The sequence below is a fragment of the Stomoxys calcitrans genome, chromosome 2, assembly GCF_963082655.1.
Source record: "Stomoxys calcitrans chromosome 2, idStoCalc2.1, whole genome shotgun sequence".
NCBI lineage: Eukaryota > Metazoa > Arthropoda > Insecta > Diptera > Muscidae > Stomoxys > Stomoxys calcitrans.
The window spans coordinates 7,076,341-7,103,299 of record NC_081553.1 but is presented as its reverse complement, the minus strand read 5'-3'; the positions used below and the strand labels follow the sequence as shown (position 1 = coordinate 7,103,299).

Sequence of the window (26,959 nt, the reverse complement as noted above, 5' to 3'; positions counted from 1 at the left end):
ATTTGTAACAGTGGGTAGTTTTAGGTCTTCCGACGTCCGTCCCAAATATGGTTTGTATCGGACAATATTTAGATATAGCTTCCATACAGAGCGATCTGCCAATGAAGGGTCTGAAGCCCATAAAAGCTTTATTTTTCTCCGATTTCGCTGAAATTTGAAATACAAAATTCAACAGTGACATATATTTATTAGACCACTCAATGTCCGTGCCGAATTTGGGTGCATAAGTTATCCAATTTTCACCCGATTGTGGCGAAAGGGGGTTAACATATACACCCGAGGTGGTGGGTATCCAAAGTTCGGCCCGGCCGAACTTAATGCTTTATTAATTGTTAGTTATATGTAAATCCGTGGTTGAGGTATAAAAGAATCAGCCTGGACGAATTTAACCCGCTCTTACTAGTTTGAACAGCAACACCTTGCTCATCTTTAAGGGGAAAATTTTGCAAATTAATGTTAGTAAAAAAATTATTAAGCAGTTAGTATCTGTATTTGTACAACAATTAGCGTACTATAAAAAATATTCACATTTCTCCTATACTATAGATTTTCCTTTATTATGCATATTCAGTCAGATTGTCATTGCCTATAATGTCAGCAACAATCGTACATTGGTATTGCCAAGTCTGTGGTGTAAATATATTTAAATAATAAGATTCTATTAACAACTTAGTGCCATATTGAATTCTATTTTTAGACAATCGGATTTTCACACCAATGCCAAAGTAAGGAATTCTATCTATCGGCTTTGAAATTAATAGGCCTTAACAGTTATTGTAGTTAATTATTCTCACCTTTTTAATCGCATATCAAATGGAATTAATTCAATAGTTTTATTTTTGAAATATCCTTCTGCTGTAGGTTTAAAGTTTTTAAAAAATAGATGCGATATGAGAATGATGAGAACTTAAGCAAATAATGCATATAGTTGTATACATTTGCATTACATGCATTAGTGAAGCCAGCCCAGCTATCTGGTGGGGGAGGAGGCTAAAACACTTTGAGTATCAATAAAATTAGGAAATTTTGTCGAAAACAATGTAATTTCTGAATTTCTGGAAGTTACAACTTTTTTGGGTGGTGCTTAGTCCACTTCCCAGAGGCTTGAAGAAAACATCTCATTGAACAACTGTGCCATTTACCCATTTTTTATAGCCGACTCCAAAGAATGCGAGTTTGTTATGGGATAGTAGTCGTGATATCCCAACGTACTACAATTTTGATTCCCTTGTCGGGTTTTGATGAAATTTTCTATATTCATTATTTAGAGCATTAACATTGACGTAGTGAGTTTTTCAAATAAAAAAAAATGTTGGTACATTGAGTAGAATTAGACATCAAAGTATCCTTGGCAAAAATGATGCAGATCGTACCAAATTTTGATATAGCTGTCTTTTAGTCCCATCTCCCTATTTAAGGTTTTCGGCACATATTGGTATTGCCCAATTTGGTCTTGATCTGATTATATGCTTATATACCAATTTCCAGAATACACTTATTGGGTTTTTAAAAGGCAATTTGGGTATATGGATTGGTCTGAAACACTGAAATTTAGTACTAAATAGTACTATGTGGTACCAAAAAGTACTATTTGGTACGAAAAAGTACTATTTGGTACCAATAAGTACCATTTGGCACAAACGTCTTTTATGTGGCGCTTAAAAGTGCCAGTCATGTAAAACATACTTTCTTCACTCTCAATGAATGTGCAAAATTTAATTAAAATCGGATCAGATTTAGATATAGCTGTCATATATATTTTGCCACAACTTTGGTCCGATCTTTACAAAATTTAGCATGGGGTGTTTTATTTAACATCCTTATATGTGTGCAAAATTTCAGATTATAATATAGCTCCCATATATATCGTTCATCCGATATGGCCTTTTAAGATTGTAGAAGCCACAATTTTCGTCCGATTTTGCATGAGACGTTCAAATTGACGTTCCAATGCGTGCGCAAAATTTCAATAAAATCGGTCATAATTTAGATAGAGCTCCAATGTGTATTTTTTCATCCGATATGGACTTTTAAGGCAGTAAAATCCACAGTTTTGGTCACATCTCTACAAAATAGGGCGTGAGATGATCTATTTCATGTCCCAGTATATCCCAGTATGTGTCAATAAAATTGGCACAGGTTTCGATATAACTCCCATATAATCTTTTATCCGATATGGCCTTTTAAAGATGTAAAAAATTTAAACCATTTGTCCTATGTTAGGAAAATCTTACTCTTAGGTTCTAAATTGCTATTTCAATTGGTATTCAAGTTAAAGTCTAACTTAATTTCGAGATAGGTTCTACATACAAAAAGTACTACATACACTAGGTGGTGTAGGGTATTATATAGTCGGCACCGCCCGACTTTTGCCTTTCCTTACGGGTTTATTAACACAAATAGAGTTTTGCAACACGTTTTCATAATGCACAAATAGTAACAATAAAAAAAAAATTAAATAAAGTGTTTTGGAATATTTTGCGATGAGTGTATACTCTGAAAACTTCCATTGCTATCTTTTGTAATTTTCTTCGTTAGCGTCATAAAGTGCATTATATTTTTCTTATTAATTTCCTTGTAATGCAAATGACGCAGATAAAGTCAGCGCAACGGCAAACGAATGCCATAGTTGTTGTGACAAACATTTTTTCTACTCTTTGTCTCTTTGCCGCATTCAAAAGACATCTCATTCCATCGCACTCTCTTTTGGAGAGGTTTTTTTATTTTTGAAATTTTGCAATTTCTCACTTTTGCCATTGGTCAGCAATGGCCGGACAGCTAGTCAGCCAAGTAGATAAGAGATCGCCTTCATATATCGCATGCACGGAGAATAGTTACATGTATGGAATTTTTAAGCACAAATTTATTCTAAATATGCGAATCATCCAACCAACGCCACGTAATGGCATGTACGAGAATACGAACGACTATGTGAGTGTAATCGAACAACACACACACGAACGCACACCGCCATATCGTGCACAAACTAACCCATCATCCATCAATCGAAATCATACAAAAAAAAAAAAACAAAAAACAATTCACTAAATTATTGAATTAATTTGAAATATTCGTTTTTTGCTGTTTGTCCATTTTATTGGTCGCACATGTTCTTGCATATCAAAATGTCAACAAAAGAGTCAACATGTGTCATGTGGAATGAGGATAAAATGCTTCAGAGGGAAGGTGCAGAGTTTGTGGGTGTTCTATTGGAGTTCCTTATTATGGGAATTGCCAAAATTATAGGTCTATATGTCTTTGTCTTGATGTTAGGCATAATAAGCGACTACACTTATTCATGCTGATGTTTGTAAATTAGAAAAACCGACTTTTATGACCAGCCTTACATGGGCATTCTAAAACATTCCGACGACGTCACTTTTCATTACGTTTATGAATAAATCGAAAAGTTATATTCAGCCCGGGTATAGATGATTTATTCTAAATGGTTGGCTTGGAAACAAATTAAAAGTCTTATTTTTTCCTTTTTCCCATTGGAAGCACATTTGCGTCAGCAAACACGTGGTCATTTCTTAAGGAGTCAATAAATGGCAATTTATAGATTTTGTGTTTTTTTTTTTATTTATGGCGTCTATTACCAAACTGGACGCAATGGCATTTAATAGAGTTGTTTTTTATTTCTCATGGCACGAGTGTAATATTATCTTAATGATCATATCTATGTTTTGTTCTTGTGGCTTGAAAACAACATTTCGAGAAGTTCGTTTCTTAAGTCTTTTGTTTGGATTTTATGACTGCAAATAAAATAGCATAGAAATCTTTTGAAATGTTAGAAGCAAAAGATACGAAAAATGTAAGATCAAATGGAGTATCTTTAGGTACCATGTTTTGCAACAATATTGGAATGCCATTGAAAATATCTGAGCATTCCCAAGAGAGATTAATCGGAAAACGGGTTAATAATGGAGCCACAATAAACAACTTTATTCCAACGGAGGCCACCGTAGCGACGAGGTAAGCATGTCCGCCTGTAACGCTGAACGCCTGGGTTCGAATCCTGGCGAGACCTAAAGAAAAAAATTTTCAGTAGTGGTTTTCCCTCCTAATGCTGGCAACATTTGTGAGATACTATACCATATAAAACGTCTCTCCAAAGTGGTGTCGCACTGCGGCACGCCGTACGGACTCGTTTATAAAAGAGTTGCCCCTTATTATTGAGCTTAAAATTTTAATTGGTCAGCATTCAGTGATATGTGCGAAGTTTGCCCTAGTTCCTAAGTGGAATCTTCATGGGTAAATTTTCATTTTTAAACATTAATATAAACCAGTAAGGGAAGGCAAATTCGGCAATAAATAAATATATATGTATATGAGAGCTTTATCTAAATCTGAACCGACTATTAAACAGATCGTTTGGAAATTGTTGTTACTACGGCCATATAAGTGGGAATACGGCGATAAATATGTATGTGTGCTACATCCAAATCTGCTTCGATTTTTATGAAATCTCGCACATATGTTAAGATCAGTAACAAAACAATCCGTGCCACATTTTGTGCAGATCGGTTACGAATTGTGTTTATCACAGCCTTATAAGTGCAAATCGGGCGATACATATATATTGGAGCTACATCCAAATCTGGACCGATTTTGATGAAAATTTGAAGATAAGTTAAAATCAGTTACAAAACAATCCATGCCAAATTTTATGCAGATCGGTTAAAAATTGTAGCTACTACGCCTATTTAAGTGCAAATCGGGCGATATATATATTTGGGAGCTATATCTAAATCTGAACCGATTTTGATAAAAATTTGCAAATATGTTCAGATCATTAACAGAACATTTCGTGCCAAATTTTATGCAGATTTGTTGAAAATTGTAGCTACTACGCCTATTTAAGTTCATGGAGAGCATGGTTAATCACCATCTTGTGAGGTATTTAGAGTCTAATGGCCTTCTTAGCGACCTACAGTATGGGTTCCGCAGAAATCGCTCTACGGGCGACCTCATGGCACTTCTGTCGGAACGTTGGGGTCGTTCAATCTACCAGTTTGATGAGAGTAAGGTTGTGGCTCTGAATATCTCCAAGGCAAAGCATGACGCATTTGGTGTTGGTAATGGCTTCGATCGATTTATTTCTCAGATATCGCACTATTCGAGTCGTTATAGATGGGTGCTCATCCAATGAGCACAAATTGGCCGCAGGTGTACCCCAGGGCTTTGTTTTTTCTCCTTCTCTTTTTCTAATTCTCATCAACGATCTGTTGCGTCAGACATCGAATCCGATCTACTCATTTGCGGATGACAGTAATCTCTGCCATTCGTACTCTTTCGACCATAGGTCGAGTCTTCGAGAGATTGAGGACAAGAGGCGGGTTATGGGCGATACACTCTGCCAGGATTTGCTGTCCATTTCTGAGTGGGGTCGAATGAATCGAGTAGATTTTAATGCACGAAAGACTTAGTGCTGTTTGTTGTCATACAAACGATTCGCTGACCCATTACCGTCATCTTTGTGTATCAACGGTGTAGATGTTGAGCAATCAGAAGTTCTTGATGTCCTGGGCATGGAAATACAAAGTGATCTCCGTTGGGCTAAACATGTATTTGAAGTGTCGAGAAAAGCATTCAAGTGTTTAGGCTTCCTTAAACGGTGTAAGAAATTATCCCTGGAGATACTGGACCGTGTATAGAGGAGAGCGATGGCGTTGATTGGGGACAGTGAGGTATACAACTCAATTGGCTCCCTTCATCTTCGTCGCAATGTGGGTTGTTTGGCGCTGTTCTATGGGTACTTTCATGGTGTGTGTTTGTCTGATATTCGTCTTCTTATTCCTGATGTAAGGATGTATGTCAGAGATACTAGATATTCCAGGAACTCACACCCGTTTGTAATTGATTGGCCAGCGGACCGCACAATGCATTATACAATAGATAGATTTCTTATTTCGCCCGAATCGTTCGTATGTGGAATTGGACTTCCGGCTAATGTTTTTCCCATCCACTTTGACATCCAAAGATTTAAGACAAATGTCAATAAGCACTACATCCTTTCCCCCCACCCCCCGACAACGCAATGCACTGCATTCATAGGGGAGACATCCCCTGCGTGTTGGCTGACAGAAAAAAAAATCGGGCGATACATATATATGAGAGCCATATCTAAATCTAAAACGATTTTTACCAAAATCAATAGCATTCTTCCTTGGGCCAAAAAAGTGCTATATGCAAAATTTCGTGATGATTGGACAACAAATAACGAACTGCACTTTGATTACAAGAATATACGGACTCACAGACGGACATGGCTAAATCGAATCAGAAAGTGATACAAAATTTCTGCCAAATCGGATTAGAATTGTGCCCTCTAGAGCCTCAAGAAGTCAAGATCCCAGATGGGTTAGCAGCTATATCAGGTTATGTTCTGATTTGCGCCATACTTAGCACGGTTATTGGAAGTCATAATAAAACACCTCATGCAAAATTTCAGCCAAATCGGATGACAATTGCGCCCTCTAGGGGCTCAAGAAGTCAAGATCCAAGATCGGTTTATATGACAGCTTTACCAGATTATGAATCGAATTGAATCATACTTAGCACAGTTGTTGGAAGTGATACCAAAACAATACGTGCAAAATTTCAGTCAAATCGAATGACAATTGCGCCCTCTAGAGACTCAAGAAGTCAAGACCCAAGATCGGTTTATATGGCAGCTATATCAAAACATGGACCGATTTGGCCCATTTACAATTCCAACCGACCTACACTAATAAAAAGTATTTGTGCAAAATTTCAAGCGGGTAGATTTACTCCTTCGAAAGTTAGCGTGCTTTCGACAGACAGACGGACGGACGGACGGGCGGACGAACGGACATGGCTAGTTCTACATGAAATGTCGCGACGATCAAGAATATATATACTTTATGGGATCTCAGATGAATATTTCGAGTAGTTACAAACAGAATGACGAAATTAGTATACCCCCATCCTATGGTGGAGGGTATGAAAACATAAAATTTTAAGTAGACTTTGGCTGACCCAAGACGTAAAATTTTAAAATTGAAAAATGAAGAGAAATTTGAAAGATGCTAATTTTGTTTTTATTTTCAATCTGCCGTACAATTTTATTAAGTGGACGAAAATTGAAGCTTTCGCTTCAATTGTACAACGTGTGGTCCAAAGGCCATTTACTCAAAAATATTATCTTTCCCTATTATTAAGAAATCTATTGAAGTGAAACAATAATACCTCCCATTTTAAGATTTAATTTACTAAATATATATACAATTGAATAATTAAAAAATATTAAGGTTCATACGAGTGCGATGATTTGTAGTGTACATCTACATGAATGCAAAGATTAGCTTGTAAAGATTAGCAAACAATTAGCTTGTATAAAAGGTCAAAGGTTGTTTGTATGTTTTTATACCCTACCCCACCAATGTGCATTTGTTTGCAGCACTCGCAAGGAAGAGAGGTAGACCCATTGATAAGTATACTCATCGACTGGGAATCACTTTTGGATTCGATTGAAACTGGCCTGAGCCTATTGAAATAGGAAGAAACCGATTTGGACTAGTATTATAATAACATCGTTGTATGTTAACCAATTCTCCCCAAAATTTGCACTACTGATTCTTTCCTCTTGATACTACTAATGAATTTCATAAAAATCAGTTTCGATATAGATATAGCTGTCATATATATGCATCGCCTGCCTTCACAAGCACATGTGCCAACCAATATTCCCAAAATTTTGCCAACGCTTTCCTTTCCATAACTCATAATACCTCCGGGTTTTGGCTGACATCGGTTCGGATTTGGATGTAGCTCCTATTTATATGTTAGTCCTATTTTAACTAATATTGCAATAATGTAATTAATTTGTGAACCGATTTTCGCAAAATTTCTTCTTCTTCTTCTCCTTCTTAGCGTTGCAAACAAATGCACAAAATTACAATACCCTGTACCGGGGTAGTGGTGTAGAGTATTAAAAAAATGCTATGGCAGAGATTTAAACTTCTCCTCTACTTCTCTCCAAAGAGGTGTCGCACTGCGGCGCGCCGTTCGGACTTGGCTATAAAAAAGGAGGATCATTGAGCTTAAACTTGAATCGGACTGTACTCATTGATATGTGAGAAGTTTGCTCCTGTTCCCTAGTGGAATGTTCATGGGCAAAATTTGCATTTGCAACTTCTCCTCGGCTATAAAGAGGAGTAACCTCCTCTTTATAGCCGAGGATTCATTCAGCTTAAATTTGAATCGGACAACACTCATTGATATATGAGAAGTTTTCCCCTGTTCCGTAATGGAATATTCTAGGCAAATTTAAATTTTCACAAACAAAAAACCACACTCCAAACGGCGCCAGGCTGGAGATAACAAGAATTTCTACAATACATAGATTGCAAATTCTTGCAATTTTATGGTAAACAAACTCCCAAAAACTACTGATTGAAAAGTTCGTTTATGGCAAATGAATGATTCATTTTTATGATTTTTTACAAGTACGGTCAATATCTCTCTAAAACTTCCTAAAGCTCCTATATATTTGAAGAAGTCATTCCACGAAGAAGTTCCATGCGATTCGGTCCGGCCGAACTTTTACTTTATCCCCATACTAGGGGGATATACTAAACAAGTCATTCAATCAAAAAAGCTAACCGCTTGAATTTTTGGGTTGCCTGTCCTTCGACTGAGTCGAATCCCAGCGAGAATATCTGAAAAAAATTTCCACGGTGGTTATCCTCCCTGACAGAACTAATTGATATGTGAGTAGTTTGCCCCAGTTCCTTAATGGAATGTTCATGGGCAAATTTGCATTTGCATTGGGGATTACAAGTGAGCCATATCTGATCAGATTTGGATATAGCTCCCATATAAAACGGTTATACGACATGACTTCTTGAGCCTTTAGAATTTGTAAGATATAACTCCCAAATAGACCGATCCGCCAATTTCCAAATCTTAGGCCCATAAAATCCACAATTATTATCTGATTTTGCTGAAATTTGGGACAGTGAGTTGTGTTAGGCCCTTCGACATCTTCCGTCAATTTGACCCACATTGGTCTAGATTTGGATATAGCTGACACATAGACCGATTTTTCGATTTCAGGTTTTGGGCGCATAAAAGGTGCATTTATCGTCCGATGTCACAGAAATTTGAGAGAGTGAGTTATATTAGGTTCCTCGATATATTTCTATAATTTGGCCCAGATCGATTCAGATTTGGGTATAACTGCCATAAAGGCTTCGGACTCATATAAGGCGCATTAATTGTCCGATGTCGCCAAAATTTGGAACAATAAGTTGTGTTAGGCTCTTCGACATATTTCTGCAATCTGACCCAGATCAGTTCAGATTTGGATATAGCTGCCATATGGACCGATTTCTCGATTTATAGGTTTGGACCCATAAAAGGCGCATTTATTGTCCGATGTCGCCGAAATTTGGGACAGTGAGATCTGTTGGGGCCTTCGACATCCTTCTTCAATTTGGCCCAGATCGATCCAAATTTGGATATAGCTGCCATATAGACCGATCTCACGATCGGCCCATAAAAGGGTCATTTATTGTCCGATGTCGCCAAAATTTGGAACGATAAGTTGTGTTAGGTTCTTCAACATACTTCTGCAATTTGACCCAGATCAGTTCAGATTTGAATATAGCTGCCATATAGAACGATCTCTCGATTTAAGTTCTTGGGCCCATAAAAGGCGCATTTATTGTCCGATTTTGCCCAAATTGGAACAAGTGAGTTTTGTTGGGGCCTTCGACATACTTTTTCAATTTGGCCTAGATCGGTCCAGATTTGGATATAGCTGCCATATCTCTCTATTTAAGGTCTTGCGCCCATAAAAGGCTCATATTGCCCTATGTAGCCGAATTTTGGGATAGTGAGTTGGGCTAGGCCTGAAACTTGGCACAGATTGTTTTTTTTTGTCCATAAACAGGTTAAAATCGAAGATGGGCTATATCGGACCATATCTTGATAAAGCTCCCATATAGTCCGATCCGCCGTATAAGGGTCTTAGGCCCATTAAATCCACATTTATTATCTGATTTTGCTGAAATTCGGGAGAGTGCGTCGTGTTAGTCTTTACGATATACTTCTTCAATTTAACCCCGATCGGTCCAGGTTTGGATATAGCTGCCATATAGACCGATTTCTCGATTTAAGGTTTTGGGCCTATAAAAGGTGGATTTATGGTCCAATGTCGCCATAATTTGAGACAGTGATTTATGTTAGGCACCTCGATATTTATCTGCGATTTGGCGTAGATCGGACCAGATTTGGATATAGCTGCCATTGGGGCATAAATTATGCATTTTTCACCCGATTATGATGAAAGCTAGTTTACATATATACCCGAGGTGGTGGGTATCCAACGCCTTTTTACTTGTTCACATTGAATTTTGACATATTTAACAACACTCCCAATTTGCCGCTAGTGCTATTGCCATATTTTGCGAGTTCATTGCAAAACACAGGAAAATAAACAGCTGATAACATTTTCGTACAAAATGTTGCAAAATACGCCAGTAAAATGTAAAAACTAATCGATTATTAGATTAGGAACATATTTTAGCTTTTTTTCTATTCATACAAATGCTTTTGGGCCCTTGCAAGATTTTTTCTACTGAATTCAGCATATTTTGGTCTGTGGCTGTGTTCTAGTCATTTTGAACAGGTACTTAAAAACGAGCGTGCACCGAATTGTGTCTATGAGAATAACAAAAGGTGGTGTGGCAAAAAAGGGTTTTCGCTTTGCATTTTATCGCCATAGTATTCCAGTAATTTTAAACGTTTCTCTCCAAGAAGAAGTTATTGACACAAATATACGCATGGCGTATGCAATTAGGTAATATATTTGAGTCACAGCTGTTTAAGTGTTGCCAACCAAATAAAGTGTAAATGCAATGAAAATCTCACGAAAGCTGGAGATTCAACCCATACATCGCACGAATTAATTACGATTTCTTATCGAAAACATCCTTGAAAATCTGAACAGGCCAGATATTTAAATAACATTTTATTACCAAATGTATTCTGGATTTTCAACTATTTTTCTAGGATAGTATTGTGGTCATCCGTGTGTATCCGTCAATTTACACCACCATGATGTGTGAACAAAGGCAGGGATTTTTTTTTTTAAATATATTTGCTAGACACAAACAACATCGTTGAAACAAAATATTTGTGTTAATAAATTACGACACAACCTATATTTACCCATAAGACAATTGACTTGGAAATAGTTGTCGTATTCGAAAATAAAATACTTAAAGTGTACTTACGTTGTTATTAGCATGATGTGCAAATTTTGTGTTTGAGTTATTTATTTGTCGACTTGTCGATATGTTTTTTTTGTAATTTTTTGTATTTTTTTATTTCGGTATTTCTAATTTCCTGCTTTTATTTTTTTTCGATTCACAACACAACAAAAACAAATAAAAAAATTATTTCTAGAAAAAATGTGAACAAAAGACACAATAATTAATTTTTTTAAGGAAGAAGTTAAATTATTTACACATATTTATTTGGACGAACGATCATTTTATATTTTTTTCAAATTTCATTTGCATTTTTGTTGTTAACCACCAAGAAACAGTTCAATCTGCGGAAAAACATAAAAAGAAGCAAAGAAAAAACTTTGGTTAATATACAGAACAAAAAAACATCACGTCTACAGTGACAAACCACAACTGATCGCTTGATATTCTGCAGCCGACTCTGCCAGGGATAAATTTATAAATAATTAAACAAGCTTCTTAAAATTCTATGGCAGTACTTGGAACTCTTTGTGGGCGTAAAAACTGTTAATAAAACTTTTTTTTTGACAAGATAAGACCTTTACATTTCTTTGCGAATGTTGTGCGAAGGGTGATTTTGATTTGGCGATTTATTATGGCAGTCATACAATATTCCGGAATTCTTTCCTGTAAATCTAAATACAGGTTCAGTTCACATTATAAGCCATATCCAAGTATAGACCAAATATAAACCGATCTGAACCATATACGACACGAATGTCGAAAAGCCTAACATAAGTCGCTGTCCTAAATTTCTACGAAATCGGATTACGAATGTGCTTTTTATAGGGCCAAGACTTTAAATCGAGAGATCGGTCTATATGCCAGCTATATTGAAATCTAGACCGATCTGTGTAATATTGAAGATGTATGTTGATGGGCTTAACTTAACTCACTGTCCCAAATTTCGGCGACATTGGACAATAAATGCGCCTTTCATAGCTGCAAGACCTTAAATCGAGAGATCGTTCTATATGGCAGCTATATCCAAATCTGAACCGATCTAGGCCAAATTGACGACGGATGTCGAAGGGCCTAACACACCTCACTGTCCTAAAATTCAGCGAAATCGGAAATAATCTGGGCCAAATTGTAGAAAGTTGTTTAAGAACTTAACGCAACTCACTGTCCCAAATTTCGGCTAAATCGGATAATAAATGCACCTTTTATGGGACCATGATCTTAAATTGAGAGATCCACATCTGAAATGATCTGTGCCAAATTGCAGAAATATGTCGAACAGCCTAACGCAACTCACTGTCGCAAATTTCGGCCACATCGGACAATAAAATCGACACAACTCACTGTCCCAAATTTCAGCAAAATTGGATAAAAAATGTGGCTTTTATGGGTCTAAGACCCTAAATCGCCGGATCGGTCTATATGAGGGCTATATGAAGATATAATCCGGTATAGCCCATCTTCGAACTTAAGCTGCTTATGGATAAAAGAAAAGAATCTGTGCAAAGTTTCAGCTCAATATCTCTATTTTTAAAGACTGTAGCGTGATTTCAACAGACAGACGGACAGACATGGCTAGATCGTCTTAGATTTTTACGCTGATCAAGAATATATATACTTTATAGGGTCGGAAATGAATATTTCGATGTGTTGCAAACGGAATGACAAAATCAATATACCTCCATCCTTCGGTGGTGGGTATAAAAAGTCTGAAGAGTGAATGTATTACAGTTAACGGACGTGTAATTTAAGTCTTTATTACCACCACCGAATGATGGCGGGTATATTCATTTTGTCATTCCGTTTGCAACACATCGAAATATTCATTTCCGACCCTATAAAGTATATATATTCTTGATCGTCGTAAAATTTCAAAGACGTTCTAGCCATTTGCGTCCTTCTGTCAGTCTGTCCGTGGTAATCACGCTACAGTTTTAAAACACGAAGACATTAAGCTGAAACTTCGCACAGTTAATATTTTTACCATAGGCAGGTTAAGTTCGAAGATGGAATATATAGTCAGATCTCCCGATTAGAGGTTTAAGGCCCATAAAAACCGGATTTATTACCCGATTTTGCTGAAATTTAGCACTGGGAGCTGTGCTAGGACCTTTGTAATTCCTGCAGAATATGGTTTAGATCTGACCCTATTTGGAAATGCCTACCATATATACCAATCTTCCGATTTAAGATACTTTCCCATAGTTAAGGTCTTTTGCCCATAAAGTTGTAACAAATCCATTAGACTCTCGACGTTAAATCTGAATTGGACCATTTTTCAATATAGGTGTACGTGTTCATTAATGGTGCATTTTCACCAGGGTTTTATCGAAATGTGATTAAAGTGGTGGGTATATAAAGTTCGGTGCAATAATGCTTTTCTACTTGTTTTTGTGTTTACCAGAGTTTTTGATTGCTACCAAGATATATTCATTTACAGGTAGTGGCAGTTGCCCAACAACAAAATATTGAGTGCACTATCTGTCAAAATCAGCGATTGGTGCAACTCTGATTTTGTGTATGTAACTAGTTCGCTCCATTTTCGTTGTATGTGTGTTATGGTTCTTAACTATAATACACACACACACAACCAAGATTCGTTGACAGATGGCGCACTTCGCGAGAAAAAATTGTACTCATGATTGCTACAATAACACATTAGAATAATGCCATCTATATAATTGATGGACTACCATATAAAGTCGTGGTATGACTTAACATTACAAGCTATATCCATGGCCGTTCAAGTGAACATTTAAAATATTTAATTTTTCTATTATGTCTGTAGAGTTTATCAATAGAGTTTGTCGAACGAAAAAATTCTTAAAAACATAAAAAGCAAAAAATCGACAATTAAATCAAACAAAAAATTATTAAAAATAAAAAAAGCAAAAAATCTACAATTAAATCACTTATTTCTTAATTGCTTTCATGAACAACAAATTAGAGTTCTATGGACAAGTATCGACATCCAGCTCAAATGTCTAAGGTGATTCATGAAAAAATAAGCCTCTTAAAGTACTTTAAGTCGGTCACCTGCTCCATTACCTATGGGAACTCCCCTTGTTATGCTGAGTTGTTTGCTTCTCTGCGAAGATAGACAGAAATTCAACTCCGTTAAACCCGTCTGACAGAATCAAGTGTATTTTTAATTCAATGTTATTCTAAAAGCTTTTGATTTAATATGGTCATTGCTTCTTAACCTTTCCATTCGCCAGTTTTCTTTCATGGTAATTCTCATGTTTATGAGCCGCAGATATTTTATTCTCTTTTGCATTGATACAACACCATCGTATGATATTTAAGAATTTAAGGTTGAACTTGGAAAAGAATATGAGTTTATTCAGAGTTGTTGGAGACAATAGGGTGAAACGTTTATTGACAATATGGTTTCATTTACAATTATAATTTTAAGATAAATAAAACTTCCAATAAGATATGAATATTTCTATCCAAAATGGCAGTCCCAAATTTAAACGAATTAGGGGTAAAAAAAAGGTTTTTATGAGCTTAATACAGTAAATCGAAAGATCGGCCTATATGTATTCATTGTTCCGTACTTAATCGAAAATGGGTAATAAATATGCGGCTTATGGGTTTTAGAACTTTAATGAAGCGATTGGCCAATATTAAGGTGGGTAAATTTTTTAATCGACAAAGCGGTTATCTAATCGAGATCTACGACAAATTCTAATAAAATTTGGCCAAGTAACCATGGGTCTAAAATCAATATGGACAAAGTTCATTCATCAGATGGTATCTTTATATGGACGCTATATCCAAATCTGAACCGATTTTGACGAAATTTAGCAAAGGCTTTCAGATGGGTACTAGGAAATTTCATATCAAATTCTGCGCATATGGGTTGTTAACTTTGGTCATTACATCCTTACATTACAAGCCACAGTAATGCAGAGGATAGCATGTCCGCGTATGACGCAGAACGCCTTGGTTCGAATCCTGGTGGGACCATTAGAATAAAAATTTTCAGCAGTGGTTTTCCCTCCAAGTGCTGGCAACATTTATGAGAGGTACTATGCCATGTAAAAACTTCTCTCTATTGAGGGGTCTAACTGCGGCACACCATACGGAGTCGGCCCCTTATCATTGAGCTTGAGCTTGAACCGGACTGCACTCATTGATGTATGCAAATTTTGCCCTGTTCCCTAGTTGAATGTTCGTGGGCAAAAATTTTGAACATCTTTACGGACAATAAACTTGTGTGCTAAGCCAAAGCGGAGTAAGGGGAATAAAAAACGAGGCGATTTGGCAGTGAAACTTAGAGGACTGGTTAACCCGAAGCCTTTCGGGTCCACTTAGTCCGAGTTAAAAGCGAGGGCTACGAAAGTGCATTTAACACTGCAGAACATCGAAACAGGCGTTAGGATGACGAAAATCTTATTGGGAAATCCGGATTGTGAGAACACGAGACTATTACTGAAAGAAAGTATGAAGTAGGTCTGTATAGTTTTCGATATCATAACGGGACACATGGGACTCCGTGCCCTCTTACGTAAAATCGGTGCTGCAAGTGATAGCATCTGTGGGAGATGTGGGGAGGATGATGAGGTTGGAGCATTTCTCGGCTTTCGCGGCTAACAAGCACCAATACTTAGGTGGGAACACAATACCAGACATGAACCAAGGGCCTTGGTGTGGAAAACAATTAAGGATTTTGTACCTTACTTAGATTTTCTTTTTTAAGGTTACTTTTTGCCGATTAAGCTGATTACTAGCTTAGGTGTATGTCCATATTGACATGGGGTGGGTTTATATCCTCACTCTCTTTCAACCTAAACTAACCCAACAGAATGAAAAGACAGTGAATGTTCGATAATTAATATAAGGTACGTTCACAAATTAGGTATAGTTAGATTGGAAGAGGATGACGCCAAGATTTCTATAGAAATCGGACAATAAATGCGACTTCTATGGCCCATAGACCTTAAGATATTGTACAATCTGCTGAGTACCACATAATATAGAAAAAAAATCAATCAATTTTTTGAAAAATTGATGGAAATTTTTTGGAAATTTCAAATAATTAAAAAAATGTTCATTATTTTTTAATTAAATATGCAATTTTTTAATTGAAAATGTTTTCCATTACTTTTGCAAAACCGGTGGTTGATATTATCATTTCAATTAAAAATTAATTGGATCAATTAATTTCGTGATTGAAACTGACTTTTAATTTTTTTTGTGTATACAGAAGGTTTGGCTTTAAAATAGTCGGGACCATCCGACTTTTGCCTTTCCTTTCTATGCCGCACGTACTAATATCAATGCTTGCTTTGACATAACCAGGTCCTCACACTTTTTAATCGCACTGAACAACTTATGTCAAAATGGTTAAATATACATATGTACATAGCAATTCATATTTTACTAATCCACTCCACCCCAAGTTGCATACCCTATGCTTTTTCTATGTGTGTAGGTAATGGTAAAAATTGAACCTTGCCTTCGACACTGTTGGTTGTGCGGTCAATGTTAAAGCTTGTCTCATTATGGATAAAGAAAAAATTCACAAAAAAGAACAGTTAAAGATTTCAGATATATCAACAGATATCTATGAGGAAACTACATACAAAGATAGTGAGGTAGAGAGAGAGAGAGAGAGAGAACGAAACATTCAAAATTAATCTACTTAAGTCAGCAAAAATTAAAACGAAAACAAATTGCGATGAATTGGTTTAATTGCCAGACATACATACATGAAGCTATGAAAGTATGTGTAATTGTGTATATGATGCTGCTACTAGTAGTGGTAGTATCATATAAATAACAATAAACAACCACAGCAAAGGTAATAACAGCAAGTCTAAGCCAAATATAACAACAAAATACAAACAAGACAGCCCAGAAATTGTTTATAGACTTCAATCAGTCAGCTAGCTCAGCATTTAGTCGTTGACATTGACGATTTCATTAGCAGCAACAACAAGAGCATCAACAACAATCACAATCATCAACACCCGACGGGGTAGGGTAGGTAGGGTTTACAAAGTAAACACAACAACAGCTGATATTGAAGATGGGGATCATATGTGACGCTTGCAGCCATGACATCCCGCCGTGTGCATTACGATGCGAACAATTAACTTCAACGTATTTCGTGGTTATGACTAAGTCCACAATAATGCAATTAAATATTTCAGTTAAATGATCGTTATCATTTAATTTATTTAGTCCAACATTTGTTAGAACTTGTTTATTTTTTTAATCTCTGGGGATGGAAATAGAAAAAATTTTAAAACTGTAGTTGACCTTAGGAAAGAGTGTTATTAAGTTTGAGAAGCTTAATGTAAGGACACATATAAGGACATCTATTTAGGGTATTTTTTTAAATAGAAATTAATATAGAAAGACGTATTCAAAGAGAATTTGGTTTTGCGGAGGCCAGCGTAACGCAAATATTTACATGTCTGCCTATACCGCTGAACGCCTGGGTTCGAATCCTGGTGAGAACATTAGTAAAAACTTTTAGCCACGATTATCCCCAGGGATTCGGAGCGGGGCGGAACAGGCCTATTTTTGAGCGAGTGGAGCGGGAACGATATTTTTGAACCCGGAGCGAAGCGGTTTCCAATCTCAAAATCTGATCCGCTCCGACAAAATAAAAAATCTTTAAAATACACATTCTTTTGGTTTACGAACATATTATTTATTATCCGATGTAGTTGAAATTATAGACCGCAAGTTTTATTAAGGCCGCAGATATCCCAGCCGAATATGGTACATATCGGTCCATAATTAGATGCCATATAGACCGACATAGCGATTTAAGGGCGTTTACCACTCGATTTTGTTGAAATTTAAAACAGTGACATCCTGTCGATATCCGCAACCAGTTTTGTTCAGATCGAACTATATTTAGATATAGCTGCCACATAGACCGATCTACCAATTAAGGGTCTTAAACCCATAAAAGCCCCATTTGTTACCCAATTTCGCTGAAATTTGGAACAGTGAGTTACACAAGGCTTTTCGTTGTCCAACCTGAACGTAGTCTAGATCGGATCATATTAGATATAGCGAACTGCCGCATTAGTGCTTTAAGCCCGCAAGCCTATTTTGGGCCGACCTTCTAAGATTAAGTACCAAATTAAAATATCATGTTAGTATTAAACTTTAATTACCTTTCATTTAAGTCCCATATTGTCCCGTTTGGGCGTGAGTTTTGGAGTGAGGTGGCCCCCATAAGGCTTTATCCCAAATTTTTATATAGACTCCAAAATATCATTCATTTGAGCCCATATTGTCCCGATTGGTCGAGTTTGCCGTTTGGGTGGTATGTCTGGCGTAAAGTAGAGGGTCAACCCCCTTCCGATATCACAAAATTATATAGCCTTTAACATTTTCTAGACCATCCTACACAATGTGGCAAAATTACAAGAAAATTAGTTAAGCCGTTTCCGAGCCTAAAAGTAACCAATACACTTTGATTTTTATGAAATAGATTCCCAAAAAATAGAAATGTGGTATGAATTTTTACTTGGTAATGTTTAAGTCCTTTTTTATACCCTCCACCATAGGATGGGGGTATACTAATTTCGTCATTCTGTGTGTAACACCTCGAAATATGCGCCTCAAACCCTTTAAAGTATACATTTTTGATCGTCATGTCATTTTAAGTCGATCTAGCCATATCCGTCCGTCTGTCTGTCGAAAGCACGCTAACTTTCGAAGGATAAAACCAGCCGCTTGAAATTTTGCAAGAACTCTTCTTATTAGTGTAGGTCGGTCGGGAATGTAAATGGGCCATATCGGTCCAAGTTTTGATACATTGGGTTGCCCAAAAAGTAATTGCGAATTTTTTAAAAGAAAGTAAATGCATTTTTAATAAAACTTAGAATGAACTTTAATCAAATATACTTTTTTACACTTTTTTTCTAAAGCAAGCTAAAAGTAACATCTGATAACTGACAGAAGAAAGAATGGAATTACAGAATCACAAGCTGTGAAAAAATTTTTCAACGCCGACTATATGAAAAATCCGCAGTTACTTGTTGGGCAACCCAATAGCTGCCCTTTGAACCAATCTTGGATCTTTACTTCTTGAGTCACTAGAGGGCGCAATTCGTATCCGATTTGCCTGAAATTTTGCATGAGGTGTTTTGTTGTGATTTCCAACAACTATGTTAAGAGTGGTTCAAATCGGTTTATAACCTTATAAAGCTGTCATATAAACCCATATGGGGTCTTGACTTCTTGAGCCTCTAGAGGGCGCAATTCCTATCCGATCTGGCTGAAATTTGTCATGAGTAGTTTTGACTTCTTAAGTAACTAGAGAGTGCAATTCTTATCCGATTTGTCTGAAATTTTGCAAGAAGTGTTTTGTTATGATTTCCAACAACTGTGCCAAATATGGTTTTAATTGGTCCTTAATCCGATATAGCTGCCATATAAACCCATATGTGTTCTTGGCTTCTTGAGCATCTAGAGGTTGCCATTATTACCCGATTTGGATGAAATTTTATGCAACGACTTTTCCCATGAACTACATGTCAAATATTGTCTACAACTGTCTATAGCCTGATACAGCTCCCATATGAAACGATCTCTCTATTTTACTTCTTGAGCCCCTTAAGAGCGCAATTTTTATTCGAATTGGCTGACTTCTACTATGGTCTCCAACATTCAGTTTAATTATGGTCCGAATCGGATGATAACTTGATGTTATAGCTCCAATATCATAGCAATTCTTTCCTTTTATCATATGTTTGCCTAAAAAGAAATACCGGTAAAAGAACTCGACAAATGCGATCCATGATGGAGGGTATATAAGATTCGGCCCGGTCGAACTTTTCACACTTTTACTTGTTTATCAGTTCAAATTTCTCCTTTAAAGCTACTTTCCACAATTATGCCTAACAGTTTTTTGCATAATTTCCGTTTAAATTTAGATTATTGCCATTGAAATGAAATACATAGGCAATGTGTTAAGTTGTTCCGCCTTTAAGCAAATCCCTTTACTTAAATTTGTATTTTTTTGTACTGTCCTCACCTTGTTTGTACTTAAAATGTTTCGCACATATTCAGATGAGATGAGCTTGCATTAGTCATAAGAAAACACACCCAGTCATGCTGAATCACGCTTTCATTGGGGTTTTGACAATTAAAACACCTATTCTCACAGACACACACACACACACACACGAACAAGGGGCCACAGCATAGGAGAAACCTTTAAAAGGCTTACGTGTAAACGCAATTAATATCATTTTCAATGCAATGCGTAAACAATAAAAAAAAACGCATTCAAGCGCATATCGCATTACCTCAGCCTCTAAATGAGGCGATAATGATAAAAATAATAAAAAAAAATAAATTAAAAATTATCTCAAGTGTCTGTCAGTTAATTAAACTATTAAACAAGAAGCGTCTGACTTGGAATGTGACCTCTCAAGTAATGGAGTTTTGTTACCTCTGTTGTTTCTAATCCGCCTGACCTTGGCCTAAAGACATTTGGTACTGGTACTGAGTTGTGGTGAGTGACCTGTCTGCTGCTGCTGCTGCAAACCTGGCAAGAGCTCATTTACACGGTCAGTGGTCAGTACGGTTTCATACACTTCGTCTTCATCATCACCAACAACTTCTTCACCAACGTAATTGTTAGGCGATTACGTTGCCTTGTTACGCACACAAGAGTTATGCGCGTTTCTTTGTCTTAACACGGTGGCTACTGCCCGCTTATTATGCGGTGCAAACATAAAAAGTGTTAATAATCACTTTGGAGATGAGTGTGAAAAAGTGTTAAATGTTTAAGCTCCACAGTCAGCGATAGAGGCAGGAAAGAAAGAAAAAATATGCAGCTAAATGCTTAATAATGACTTAATATCATTTTAGTTCATTTTATTGAACAATGTCCGATTTTTTTGTGAGCATCTTAACAATAGCCAATTTTTGTAAACATTTTTATTACCGTTTTTGTTAATAGACCTAACTTGTAAATGTTTCCAAAATGCCCACAAATTTCTTAACAATAACGTTTCATGAGCATATCGAAATGTTGTGCTTTGTTTTTAATTTTATTTGAATTTTTCTTGAAAATAATAATTTTTATATATTGCTACTGTAATACCAAAATTAAACAATACGACTATTATGCAAAATATAAGGGAATCATGTGAAAAAATAAAACGCTTGGAAATTTTTTCCAACAAACATATCCGTTTTAATAGGGTAATACTGCAAATGCAAATTTTGCCTATGAACATTCCACTAAGGAACAGGGACAAACTTCTCACATATCAATGAGTGCAGTCCCATTCAAGTTTAAGCTCAATAATAAGGGGCCTCCTTTTTATAGCCAAGTCCCAACGGCGTGCCGCAGTACGACACCTCTTTGAAGAGAAGTTTTAGGTGGCATAGTAACTCACAAATGGTGCCAGCATTAGGAGGGGAAAACCATCGCTGAACATTTCTTTTCTGATGGTCTCTCCAGGATTCGAACCCAGGCGTTCAGCGTCATAGGCGTACATGCTAACCTCTGCGCCACGGTGGCCTCCTTCTTAGGAGAATACTATTTTAATATAAACTGTGTAATATTTCCCTCCACAGTTAAATGATAGTCGTGAATTTTGATGAAAAAAACACACTATGGTTAAGGTCAAACCTGTAGGTACCACTTCTGTGGTAAAGGATTGACCTATTACACGAAATCTCAAAAATCATCTTAAATCAAAAATGTTTTGTTTACAGCAAAAGATGATTTGTTACACAAAAACATAAATCGTTTGCATTGTTTATTATACCCTGCACCACCACTGTGGTACAGGGTATTATAGATTTGTGCATTTGTTTGCAACGCTAAGAAGGAGAAGAGCTAGACCCATCGATAAGTATACGGATCGGCTTAGAATCACTTCCTGATTCGATTTAGCTATGTCCGTCTGTCTGTCCATATATTCTAGTAATCAAGGTACAGGTCACATTTGTTGTTCGATTTTCAGAAAATTTTGCATAAATGTCGTTTTTGGTCCAAGGACGAAGGCTATTGATTTTGAATTTAGCTCCCATACATATCTTTCATCCGATGTGCCCTTTTAAGTAGAAGGCCCTGTAGAAGGCGCAATTTTGGCGCAATTCCGATCTTTACAATATTTGGCACGAAGCGCTTTTTGTGACGTCCCAATATGTGTGCAAATTTCATCATAATCGGATCAGATTTATATATAGCTCCCATGTATATCCGATATGCCCTTTAAATGCTGTAGTAGCCACAATTTTGGTCCCATCCTAACAAAATTTGGCATGGGCCGTTTTATTCAACGTCCTCATATGTGTGCAAAGTTTCATAAAAATCGGCCCAGATTTAGATATAGCTCCCATATATATTTTTCATCCGATACGGCCTTTTAAGGCTGTAGAAGCCACAATTTTGGTCCGATCTCTACTAACTTTTTCATGAAATGGTTTAATTGACATCCCAATACGTGTGCAATATTTCATCAAAATCGATTTAGATAAAACTCCCATATATATCTTTTATGCGTTTCAACTTTTAAGGCTGAAGAAGCCATCATTTTCGTAAGAAAATCCTATAAGATTCTATTCGATATTTCAATAGGTATCAAAATTAAAGTCTGACTAAATTTGGATATAAGTGCTATCTATTAAAAGTATTACGTAAACTTGGTGGTGTAGGGTATAATATAGTCAGCACCGCCCGAATTTAGTCTTTCCTTATTGGTTTTTTGTTTGTGTCTCTTCCATTTGGAAGAGATTAGGAGGGCGTGAGGTGAGGTGTTTCAAAAGACTCATTTCTGGTTTCTTTCATTGAGTAATTGTCGATCTGTGGCATAAGGTTTTTATACCCTCCACCATAGGAAGGGGGTATACTAATTTCGTCATTCTGTTTGTAACACCTCAAAATATGCGTCTAAGATCCCGTAAAGTAATCTTGATCGCCATGTCATTTTAAGTCGAAAGTACGCTAACTTGCGAAGGAGTAAAGCTAGCCGCTTGAAATTTTGCACAAAAATTTTTTATCAGTGTAGGTCAATTGGGATTGTAAATGGGCCAAATTGGTCTATGTTTTGATATAGCTGCCATATACACCGATCATGGGTCTTGACTGCTTGCGCCTCTAGAGGGCGCAATTCTCATCCGATTTGAGTGAAATTTTGCAAGTAGTGTTTTGGTATCACTTCCAACAACTGTGCTATGTACGATTCGAATCGGTTAATATTGCTGCCATATAAACCGATCTTGGGTCTTGACTACATGCGCCTCTAGAGCGCAATTCTCGTCCGATTTGACTAAAATTTTACACATAATGTTTTGGTATCACTTCCAACAACTGTGCTAAGTACGATTCGAATCGGTTAATATTGCTGCCATATAAACCGATCTTGATTTCTTGAGCCGCTGGAGGGCGCAATTCTCGTCCGATTTGGCTGAAATTTTGCATGAGGTATTTTGTTATGACTTCCAATAACTGTGCTAAGTATGGCGCAAATCGGTACATAACCTGATATAGCTGCCATATAAACCGATCTTGGGATCTTAACTTTTTGAGCCTCTAGAGGGCGCAATTCTTATCCGATTTGGCAGATTTGTACAACAGCTTCTCCCATGACCTTCAACATACGTGTCCAATATGGTCTGAATCGATTTGTAGCTTGATACAGCTTCCATATAAACCGAACTCCCGATTTAGCTTCTTGAGCCCCATACAAGGCGGAAGTCTTATCCAAATGGACTGAAATATTACACAATGACTTCTACAATGTTTAGCATTCAATTCATTAATGGCCCGAATCGGACTATAACTTGATATAGCTCCAATAGCTTAACAGTTCTTATTCATTATTCTTTGTTTGCCTTAAAAGAGATACCGCAAAGAACTCGACAAATGCGATCCATGGTGGAGGGTATATAAAATTCGGCCCGGCCGAACTTAGCACATTTGTTTGAAGGGGTATTAACCCATTAATAACATCCTTCTTTAATATGGCACAGATCGGTTTAGATTTGAATATAGTTGTCATATAGACCGATTTCTCGATTTAAGGTCTTGGGCCCAATAAAGTCGCATTTGCTGTCCGATTTCGCCGAAATTTGGGACAGTGAGTTGTGTTAGGCTCTTTGATAACTTTCTGCATTTTGGCCCAGATCGGTTCAGTTTTGGATATAGCTGCCATATGGACCGATCTCTCGATTTAAGGTTTTGGACCCATTAAAGGTGCATTTATCGTCCGATGTGGCCAAAATTTGGGACAGTGAGTTGTGTTAGGCCCTTCGACATTCTTTTTAAATTTGGCTCAGATCGGTTTAGATTTGAATATAGCTGCCATATAGAACGATCTCTCGATTTAAGATCTTCCGCCTCTAAAAGGCGCATTTATTGTTCGACGTCGTCGAAATTTGGGACAGTGAGTTGTGTTAGGGCCTTCTACAATTCGACCCAGATCAGTTGAGATTTGGTTTTAGCTGCCATATAGACCTAGCTTTCGTTTTAAAGTCTTAGCCCCATAAAAGGCATATTTATAATCCAATTTCGCTCAAATTTGATGCAGTGACTTATGCTAGGCTTTTCGACATCTGTGTCGTATATAGTTCAGATCGGTCTATATTTGGCTACCAAAAGACCAGTATATTGTTCTGCAAAATTGAATAATGACATGTACATATAAGACCACTCAACATACGTGTCGGATTTGGTCCAAATAAAGATGACTTGTGCCAGCTAAGATTTGCCTGAGGTTGTATCCATTAGAAAAATGTGCGCCTGTTTGTATATAGGATTTTCGTTCCTTAGTGGAATGTTCATGGGCAAAATTTGCAATTTTGCAATCTTGTTATCTAGTTTCTCCTGGCTTCAAATTGTTTCTATTTAGTAATAAGTAAATATGGAAGTTTTATAAGCCATTTGACTCTCACCCGCTGCTAATTTCCCTTTAGTAAGATGATTAGCTGATTAGTTATAGTTTTGCACAAGTTATTGTTTATATAACTATTCAAAATCGTTTAGCTCTTGAAAGAATACCGACGTAAAATCTAATTTACCGCTCAGAAAACAAATATTTTTCACTTAACTACTTTTGTTTAAACTCGTAAATTTAAGCCAACATGCCAATGAATGCAATGCATATTCCCTAGTATTGGTACTTAATTATCGACTTATCTATAATTGTTTAAATAATTTACAAAAATATTTATTTCCAAGCAGGCACTGGCAATCGCCTTGTTTGCGATTTCCCAGTATTGAAAGTTATAAAGAAAAAATATTACAAAAATATTTTTTTTTTATACAGCAAAAATTTTTCATTGCTCAAACGCAAATTTTTTATAGTGATTACCTAAGAAATGACTGCAATTACGAATGCCAATATTTTAGCCATGGTCTTAGAAATTGAAAATTTTTTCACTGCATATCTTTGCTGCGTTAAAAATTCTTTAATTTGTGGTCTATATTGGAATTATTATTTCAAAACTATTTCCAGGCCATTGAGTTAATTTATATGTATTTCAAAATATCGCCTTGCTTTATTTTACTAACAATGTGCTGGCATAGATAATAGTGAAATAATAGGGTGTTTCCTGATGGAATGATAAAAAGAGTGTTCGTGTACTAAAAAAAATGTGTGCACATTTATACAAATTGTTACTGGAATTCATGCACTTTCTTTGCCAGCAGAAGAGAGCGGGAGAGTGCGTGAGAGCAAACTTAATTTTGAGAGTTTCATAATTGAGAGCGTGCAAATTTCTACTGGAGGTTTTTTTCCAAGCAGAAATTTGCGGCATCGAACAGCTGTTTCATGGAAACCGAATGTTTAATTCAAGTAAGCAGCAAGTAACAAGTGAAATCGGCCGGGTCGAATCTTATATTCCCTCCACCATGGATCGCATTTGTCGAGTTCTTTTCCCGGCATCTCTTCTTAGCCAAAAAAAGGATAAAAGAAAAGATTTGCTCTACTATTAGAGCGAGATCAAGATCCATTTCGGACCACAATTAAATTATATGTTGGAGACCTCTGTAAAATGTCAGCCAATTCGAATAAGAATTGCGCACTTTAGGGGCTGAAGAAGTAAAATAGGGAGATCAGTTTATATGGCAGCTGTATTAGGCTATATACCGATTCATGCAATATTCAACACTTATTTTAAAGGTCATGAGAGAAGTCGTTGTACGAAATTTCTATCGAATTGGATAATACTTGCGCCCTTTAGAGGCTCAAGAAGTCAAGATCCCATATCGGTTTATATGGCAGCTATTTCAGGTTATGGACCGATTTGAACTATTCTTAGCACAGTTGTTGAAAGTTATAACAAAACACGTCATGCAAAATTTCAGCCAAATCGGATGAGAATTGCGCCCTTTAGCGGCTCAAGAAGTCTAGATCCAACATCAGTTTATATGACAGCTATACCAGATTATGAACCGATTCAAATCATACTTAACACAGTTGTTGAAAGTGATACCAAAACACCACATGCAAAATTTAAGTCAAATCGGACGAGAATTGCGGCCTCTAGAAGCTCAAAAAGTCAAGACACAAAATCCGTTTATATGACAGCTATACCAGATTATGAACCGATTTGAATCATACTAAGCACAGTTATTGGAAGTCATAACAAAACACCTCATGCAAAATTTCAGCCAAATCGGATAAGAATTGTGCCCTCTAGCGGCTCAAGAAGTCAAGATCCAAGATCGGTGTTTATGGCAGCTATAACAAAACATGGACCGATCTGGCCCATTTACAATC

General features: G+C 36.6%; 1 protein-coding gene across 3 annotated transcripts in view; it reads right to left on the bottom strand.

The window, feature by feature from the left end:
- LOC106083335 (ABC transporter G family member 20) overlaps positions 1–26,959 on the bottom strand; it is a 134,952-nt gene that overhangs the window by 59,697 nt on the left and 48,296 nt on the right. For all 3 annotated transcript variants that reach the window (XM_059362203.1, XM_013246276.2, XM_013246278.2), the window contains one exon: positions 11,265–11,432. In XM_059362203.1, the coding sequence (XP_059218186.1) occupies positions 11,265–11,278 (14 nt within the window). In that variant the 5' untranslated portion in view covers positions 11,279–11,432. Of the gene's footprint in view, positions 1–11,264; positions 11,433–26,959 lie in introns of those variants that run through there.